The sequence below is a fragment of the Gymnoscopelus braueri genome (genome assembly GCF_963280865.1).
Source record: "Gymnoscopelus braueri genome assembly, chromosome: 8".
NCBI lineage: Eukaryota > Metazoa > Chordata > Actinopteri > Myctophiformes > Myctophidae > Gymnoscopelus > Gymnoscopelus braueri.
The window spans coordinates 682,679-691,965 of record NC_137609.1 but is presented as its reverse complement, the minus strand read 5'-3'; the positions used below and the strand labels follow the sequence as shown (position 1 = coordinate 691,965).

At 42.0% G+C, this 9,287-nt stretch overlaps 1 protein-coding gene across 1 annotated transcript in view; it reads right to left on the bottom strand.

Moving 5' to 3' along the window:
- Positions 1-2,703: 2,703 nt before the first annotated feature.
- The window catches only part of LOC308091175 (glutamate receptor 1-like), a gene marked incomplete at both ends in the record, with an annotated part of 191,888 nt that continues 185,304 nt past the window's right edge, over positions 2,704-9,287 (bottom strand). The window contains one exon of the mRNA XM_080436598.1: positions 2,704-2,946. Coding sequence (XP_080292724.1) covers positions 2,704-2,946 — 243 coding nt within the window. The remainder of the gene's footprint in view (positions 2,947-9,287) is intronic.

Below are 9,287 nucleotides of genomic sequence, written 5' to 3'. Positions count from 1 at the left end.
ATAATGAATAGTAGGTATAGTGGCTGCAAAATAGCGTTTAGGGACAGTGCCAGCTCCCTTATCCCTAATTCACAGGTAGTGGGCAGTAAATCACGGGTAGTGGGCACTGGGTGCGGGTATAGCCTTGGCCAAAATAGGGCCCTTATTGTCTTACTGTATCTTGTGCTGTTCACATGTCTGACTAATGAAGTATTCAATCAATCAATCAATCAATCAATCAATCAATCAATCAATCAATCAATAAAAAAATTACTCACCTTCTGGAAGAACAGTACACCTGACGAGAGAAGTTGATTAAACTAATTTACTTGAGTAGTGCAATTTTAATTTACTTCGAGTATCTGTAATTTACTTCTATGTTTTTCTTTTATGTTTAAGCTCATGACATTACATTTCAAAGACAAATACTGTACTTATGACTCCACTACATTTCTAGGAAGGGATGTATAAAAATACATTATGAATTAACCACTTAAGCCCCATTAAAAAAATTATTTTATTTTCTTTCGTTTTTTTCTTCTTCTTTTTTCTTGGGAAGATTTCAAAATGTCAATACAGTAATTCATTATTATTACAAAATAAATGTACTTTGTAATTGGTACTTTTGAATACTTAAGTATTTTTAAAAGCATGCACTGTAGCGAGTACTCCAGTACTTTGTAACTCAGGTATAAAATTGTTAACCTGACTCCGCCAGATGGGGCGGTATTGAGTTAACAAGTTTACAATACAGCCTCCATCTGGGATCGCTCACAGATTGGAGTTTTAACCGACCCGTGCCAAGTCGAACCAATCAGCGGCAGCTGCGGGTGGGATCTTGGCGAGACCAGGTGTGACGCCATCGAGAAGCGCCTGTTCCATGTAGTTCTTTCACTATTCATCATGGCCGCTACCACGAAACAACCACACTACAAGTTGCGCAACTATTATACGCCATGTAGACACCTCAATATGATTCGTTGGCCCAGACGGTGATAGACAGACGGTCCCATCCAATCACCTGCCAAGTAGCTTGAAAAAAGGGACAGCCGTCTTGCAGCGGTTGGGCTACCGAGATCCCAGATGGAAGTAGGTTGTGAAACAAGTGTGTGAAGCAAGCTTCTTCCATCTGGTGGAGTCAGGTTATAAAATTGACAGACCAACTTTCACTTGTAGTTGAACAATATTCGACCAGGAGTATCAATACACGTTGACTCAAGTTACTGGGGTTGAGCACTTTGTCCACCACTGCGTTTGTGTGCATGTAAAAACGCCCTTTTGATCGACAAGATGCGTGGTACAGATGGACACAGTGCACAGAACAGTCACCGCTGTACTTCTGGACGTGACGACATTACGGAAGGAGGGCCAACGGTTCGGGAACATTAGAAAGGGTGTGTGATGTCGTATTTTTAAAAGATAACATGGTTAAAAGTCAAGTCTCTTCCCTCTCTCTCTCTCTCTCTCTCTCTCTCTCCAGACTCTATTATTGCAAAAGGAGGAAGAAGAGCATCCATTTAAACAGCGCAGTTAGAAAACAGGTTAGGGATTTTTGTCCCCCCCCCCCAGTTTGGTTCATTAAAACGGAAGTCCAGAGCAGGTCTGGTCCAACCTCAGTTAAAGTTCAGCTCTGTGTTCTGGTGTGGAACAGTGGCTCAGGGCCTTTGCCTGAAGTCCAACAGTCTAATATCTCCCCTGTGCCAAGGGGAATTCCCCTTTAGGCTAGCGGTTAAGATGTTTGTCTTTCGGGGTCCCTTCCTGCGCGAGGAAGACTCCCGTCGTTCTGCTTAAAGCGTTAAATTTATGCTCCGGTTACACCATCGGTGTCACGTGCGTCAAACATGGCCGACCTTATAAGCTTCACAACGCGACGCATTGTGAAGCTTGTAAGTCGTCTATTTCGGAGGCGCTACGCCGGTCGTGCGACGATGCATGAGTCAGACTTAAGCTCGTTTTTCTGAGCCTCTTCGGTTTGAGTCCGTTGAGTTTCCATTTCAGATTCTCTGAGTCTCTATTCTCTTTGATTCAGTTCCGTTCAGGAGAGTCTCTCCGGTTGGAGTAGGTTATGTGCAGTTTCAGTGAGAGCACGTTACTCAGTGAGTGGAGGGCGACGTTATTTCAAAGTGCTGAGTCGCTTACTTAACCCCTTCCCCTCCCACCTGTCTTACCAAGAGCCAGACCGACGATATCGGCCATGATTTGGACTTTTTTTTAACGACATCGGTAATGGCGATTATGCAGCCAATGTGTTCCGTTTGGTTTATCATTTTCAACTTGGTATCCCAATTTTGGACACGTCTTTATAGATAAAAAAAAAGAAAAGAAAACATTTCAAAAGCTTTCAAAAGTGTTAAAAAATAGTATATATACAAGCTCACAACGTTGTGAGCTTGTATATCGGCTATTTTAGAATGGTCTATTTTGATACTTTATTAAAATCTAAGTTTTTCAAATTGATTAGAATTGATTTTGCACTTTTTCAGATGTTGTTTTCAACACAATATCAGTCAAAACATCGTTAATAGGTGATCTAGGACTCTCCAATTCGGGATCTGCATCGGACCCAAAAATCTGAAATCGGTCGGACTCTTACTCTTAACTCCCACCTACCCACCCTCTCTCTCTCTCCCTCTCTCTCTCTCTGGGTGGGCGTGTCCAGTAGGCAGGGCTCCATTGTGGGGCGGGGTTGGCGTGCTGATTGGTCAAGTCGATTGGTGGGTGGGATCACATGCCCGTGGAGCCTATCCCCAGGCCGGCGGCCGCCTGGCTCATGCAGGGCATCGTCTGTGGCATCGCCACCTTAGGGTAGTCGTGTGACATCATGACGCGGCCGTTCTCGCCGCCGCCCGCCGCACCTCCGCCGCCCCCTGGTGGCCCTAACCCTCCGCCGCCGCCGTTGCTGCTGCCCGGGACGAACGCTCCTTCACCCGGCATCCCCGTCAGCCTGGAGGCCGCCTCGATCAGCTCCTGCAAGGGTGAATAACAGTGGTTGAACAAGAATGAATTGGATAACTTATCCAATGTGAGTGTGTGTGTGTGTGTGTGTGTGTGTGTGTGTGTGTGTGTGTGTGTGTGTGTGTGTGTGTGTGTGTGTGTGTGTGTGTGTGTGTGTGTGTGTGAAATATATCAATATATCAACCAATAACTCATACCAAATATCAACAACGTTTTAGAAACAGGAACAAACCGCAACCACCAGTCTTTACAAGCACATTCAAAGAAAAACAAGAGCAATGTCGCTTACAATAAGCAGACATGGCAACCAATCATGATGCGTTGCAAACCCTTTTTTACCAAACACGCCCCCTTTCCACAGCCACGCCCCCACCGTATATATATGAACAGAAGTGCACGCCCACATTCCGCCACATTCCAGTCAGGCTGTTTCTTAGAGAGTGTTACACATACTCTCAAAAAGTATTCACATTTTGTAATTTGTAAAGTATCAATACTGCAATGTATAAATACTCCATTACAAGTAAAAGTCTGGAATTAAAAATGTACTTGAGTAAAAGTACAAAAGTATTGGTATCAAACTGTACTTAAAGTACCAAAAGTAAAAGTACTCATTATGCAGAATGTCACATTTCACGAGTTTTCAAATGTATACAAATCTTTTGAAAATAGCCGATCTACAAGCTCACAATGCGTCGCATCTCGACGCATTGTGAGTTTGTAGATCGGCTCTTTTCAAATGGCCGAAATGTATATAGGGCTGAAGTGGTTAATGTTTTGTAATAATAATCAAAATCTACAAAGTAACTATAGTTCAAGTTTTCAAATATTTGTAGTGGAGTAAAAGTAATTCAGTGACACGATAGTTCATGTAGACCCGGAAGGCAGAATGTTTATGTACTTCATTCACACTCCCCGGACCCCCCCCCATTCGCTATCAGTTATACAGTCGTACTCCTTTAAGTCAGTACGTTCAACCTCTTGTCATTCTCATTCGCTTCAAGCTAATTACTCACGTCCTCATACCCACAGTGCAACTCGGGCGGTTCATTTAAGCAGCCTCTGTTCTCTGTTCAGTCTACGTACTTCGCTGTCTAAGCGGTGTGTTCAGCTGCTTGTTTTCAAATTCCCTCCACCTCCCCGGTCTCCTCCCCGTGGCATCTAGTTACTATTGTTATAGGTTGATTCTGTGTTGTACTGTGGTTCTATGATTCTGTGTATTGTACTGTGTTTTTGGATTGTACTATGATTGTGGTTGTTTAATTATGCATTGAAGGTTCAATGTTATGTTAAACTGTATTTATGCTTATGTTTCATGCTTTCTGTCTCTCCTCTGTCTCTCCCTCTCTCTTTTCCCCCGACACGGTCGAGGCAGAAGGCCGCCACCCTAGAGCCTAGGGTCTGCCTGACGTTTTCTCCCAGTTAAGAGGGAGTTTTTCGTTGCCACTGTCGCAAATTGCTTGCTCAGGGTGGGATTGTCGGGTCTCTTCTCTACATGTAAAGTGTTGAGACAACTTGTTGTGATTTGACACTTTAATTGAATTGAATTGAATTGAATGCTCTGCTCTGGGGGTTTGTGATTGAATGATCTGTGACATGTTTGCACAGGAATCTGTAATATCACATGAGCAGAGTCACACCGCCAAACTTGAATGCAATATCATTGCATATATGGGTTATGGTTAATATGGTAATGGTTAATAAATGGTAAATGGTTCATTAACTGTCTGGTTATTTGAAGTGTCTAAATGAACAATATTTGCCCCTGAGATGTAGTGGAATAAAAGAGTAAACGTATTGGGAATTGGAAATACTCCAGTAAAGTAAAAATACCTCAAAACTGTACTTAAGTACAGTACTTGAGTAAATGTACTTAGTTACTTTCCACCAACATAATAAACTTTATTTATAGTACTTTACAGTGGCAGAACAAAATACAGTGCAGCAAGGTAAAACAAGGACAACAGCTAATTAAAACAAAAGGTAAACAAGTAAAAATAATTCTTATCAAATAAGTAAGGCCGGGCCTTTCTGTGTGGAGTATTGCATGTTCTCCCCGTGTCCCCTAGGGTAGGTACCCTCACAAAAAAAATGCAGTAATCCTGGTCTCTATACTGCCTCCCCCTGGTCAGCTGGGGTGCCTGATGAAGGGGAAGGAACTGGTTGGAATAACGTGTTCCTTCCACGCGTTACGTCCTACCGGGGAAACTCCCCCCTGTCATGTGATAAGAAGTGGACTGCTACCTCCTCATGCGTTGAAGGAAGCACAAGCTCAGTTCGGGGCTCTCCCCAGGCTGGTAGAGGGAGAGTAGCGCCCAAGATTACAGCTTAGGCATTGGTACTGGGTGAAAAATAAGGGTTACAAAATTGTAGGCCTGTCCCCGACTAAGTGTTTAGTCGAATCTAATTGGCGACTAATTGCCAATAGTCGACTGGCAGTCGACTAATATATATATATATATATACATTTTTTAGGGCCAAAATACATTTTATTTATAAGGGCCAAGTCTACACAGTTTGTTTTGTGTCTCCAGCAGAGTTTCTAGTGTCTCTATCTCTCTCTGGAAGAGGTTGCACATGAACTCTGCAGCCGCACTGAGGCGCTCCAACACAAACAATACCAATACAAAGACGAGGAATAAGAAGAATAAAGTGGAAGTTACGTGTGGTTGCAGGTGTAGACTTGGCCAAAAAACAATAAATAAAAAAATTTGGCCCTTAAAAATTCGACTAAGAGACACGCAGTCGACTCGGACCCCCCGCGACTAACCAGTCGACTAGTCGACTTAGTCGAGGTCAGGCCTACAAAATTGTGGGATAAAGATTATAGAAAAATAAAATAAAATGTAAAATTAAGTAAGAGACTCTGACACTCTGACGCCTTGATTATGAAGGCGAGTTTTTAGCTGTGATTTAAAAGAAGACACTGACCCAGTAGCTCTGGCCTTAGAGCCTCTGGCAGGGCATTCCAGAGCCTTAGAGCCTCGGGCAGGGCATTCCAGAGCCTTAGAGCCTCGGGCAGGGCATTCCAGAGCCTAGGTGCCCAGGCCGACAAAGCCCCGGTCACCCATGGTGACAGGACGAGTAATGGGAACAATCTAGACAGAGCCTGAGGATCTGAGGCTGCACGCTGGCTTAATACAGATCCAGCACATCTGAAATGTACCTGGAGGCCTGGCCATGCAAGGAAGGAGTACATTGTGTTCTATTAAAGCATTAACCTAAGTGAGGCCGTGGTTTACTGTGGATTAACAAAGGCTAAGAGGTATTAGTAAGGCAGGACAAGGAGTGAAGTGACTCCGACGTTCTTAGCCGTTGTAAAATCCACAGTAAACCATGGCCTGGCATGGCTTTTAACTCTTTGACTATTGACTATATGAGAGGGGTATATGAGAGGGGCTCTCTGTGTCAGACTGTCTGACTGTCTGTCTGTCTGTCTGTCTGTCTGTCTGTCTGTCTGTCTGTCTGTCTGTCTGTCTGTCTGTCTGTCTGTCTGTCTGTCTGTCTGACACAGTGACCATAATGACAGCCTGGAGGTTTGACAGTGAAGCTAATGAAGTGGGTGAAGAGCTGCTTTCATCCAACACCCTGCGAGGAAAGACGTTATCATCTCTTCATCTTTAATCTCTCTCTTCACTTGCCTTCTCTTGTCTGTCTGACGTTTCTGACCAATTAATTAAGGTTACGTTTCTCTGGTTTAGAAGAGAAATGAAGTGATAGGCGAGGCAATTGTTTGTGTAAAGCACATTTCAACAACAAGGCAATTCAGTTACAACAGAACATCAAGCAAAGGATGACATCAGGACGCATAAAACAAATGAAGTAAATCAATTATAGTGCAGAAGATAAATAAAAAAGAAACAAAGCAAAGCAACTCAATCAAAGGCAGCGGCAAACAGAGAGGTCTTTAGTTGTGTTTTAAAATAAATAAGAGTGTAAATAAGACCTTTAGTTTTCTGGGAGTTTGTTCCAGATATGTGGTGCATAAAAAACGAAATACTGCTTCCCCCCTTGGTTTTAACCCATTAAGACTGTGAAATAATCTGTGTAATTTTTAGATTTCTTTGGCTATTCAACTCATAGACTCATAGTGCGGCACCGAGTGCCGCACTATGAGTCTTTTTGGACCCATATACTTTTGTACGTTTAAAATAGTACAGGACTACAAGAGTATTTCTACATTGTGGTATTGCTATTGTTTTGTCCGTTCTTTTAGTAAAAAAGTATAAAGCGCAGTGCTATTCTGTACATTCCACTGGCGTCTCATTTAACAGCGACTGATGTAACATGTTGTCACCATGCGTTGTCTGCCTTTGGCCAGGGTGCTTTCAAGGTCAGAGTGTCACACGCGAGCATGTACAGAACAGCAACGTTATACCAGACAGTGGTGGAAGAAGTACTCAGATATTTTACTCAAACTACTTTGTTACAAGTAAAAGGCCTGTGTTCAAAATGTTACTTGAGTAAAAGTACAAAAGTATTGGCATCAAAATATACTTAAAGTACCAAAAGTTAAAGTACGACATTTTTGAAAATAGCAGATCTACAAGCTCACAACGCGTCGCATCGTGACGCATTGTGAGCTTGTAGATCTGCTATTTTCAAATAGCCTAGGTATGAAATAAGGTAGTATAATGTAATAATGTATAATGTAATCATTTATATCTGCAAAGTAACTAGCAACTAAAATGTTCAAATAATTGTAGTGGAGTAAAAGCACAATATTTGCCTCCGAGGTGTAGTGGAGTAGAAGTAAAAGTATAGACAATTGGAAATACTCCAGTAAAAGTACCTGACAATTGTACTTGAGTACAGTACTTGAGTAAATGTACTTAGTTGCTTTACACCGCTGCATCTGTGCGTGTGTGTGAGTGCGTGCGTGCGCATGTACAGAACAACAACGTTATACCAGAGGTAAAAGTCACAACATTTCAGCGTTTCGTTGCCATGACAGAAACAGGCCTTGCTTTGTGGCTTTCAGCGGCTTTTCAGCCCCATCAAAAGCAGTGGTTAATGAGGCCTTTTCAGAGAGTATAGCAGCGTAATAATAACACCTCAAGGCTTCACACTGGGAGGAGAAAAGTTACATTAAGAAAATAATAGCCAGCATGCACTCCGAAGTCCTTCTGGTACTTTATATGGCCATGTAGACCAGCTGTGTCAATTATAAAGGGGGGACCTGGGGGAAACACTGACATCAGTGTGGAAAGTGGCTCACTATAGGCCTAGTAGTCAATTAGCAATGCATGTATAATGCATACGTCAGTGGTGTAAAGTAACTACAGTAAGTACATTTACTCAAGTACTGTACTTAAGTACAATTTTGTGGTATTTTTTTACTGTATTTCCAATTTCCAATACTTTTACTTCTACTCCACTACATCTCAGAGGCAAATATTGTACTTTTACTCCACTACAATTATTTGAAAACTTTAGTTACTAGTTACTTTGTAGATTTTGATTATTATTACAAAACATACAGTAACCACTTCAGCCCTACAGTATATACATTTCGTCCATTTGAAAATAGCCGATCTACAAGCTCACAATGCGTCGCATTGTGAGCTTGTAGATCTGCTTTTTTCAAAAGATTTGTATTTTTGAAAATGTGAAATTCTGCATAATGAGTACTTTTACTTTTGGTACTTTAAGTACATTTTGATGCCAATACTTTTGTACTTTGAATACCGGACTTTTGCTTGTAACAGAGTATTTCTATATTGCAGTATTGATACTTTTACTCAAGTAAAACATTTTCTTTTTCCACCACTGAAAGTGGCTCACTATAGGCCTAGTAGTCAATAATGCATACATAATGCAAATGTACCCATACCACTTTTTGGACGGAGTACTCTGATACAGTACATACAAAAATACAAAATACAAGCTAGAAGTACAAAGTACAAATTTGACAGAGCAACGTACATTTGAAGTAGAGTAATACATTTGACCGGAAGTATATCTACAGTATACTTTAACTCAAGCACTGGGGGTTGAGTACTTTGTCCACCCCTGGTAAAACAGCTCGGCTAATGAGGGCTTTTCATAGCGTAGCCAAATATCACCACAAGGCTTAAATACTGTGAGGAGAAAGTTACATTAAGAGGAATAAAAGAGGGAGACTGAATATTAACACAACAAGTGCCGATGTGTTTAGAGCTGTAGAAGCCTCCACGAGGACCCGGATGTAAACATAGCGTGTGCGATAGCGTGCGCGATGGTCGAGGGTCCCGATTAACGACTGGAACAATAATATTTCTAATGCAATCCGCCATTGCAGAGTGATCGTGCATCGAAAATGGCTCGTTTTCACCACAGTAAAAAGATATGGAGATATGGAGCTTTTTCTCAAG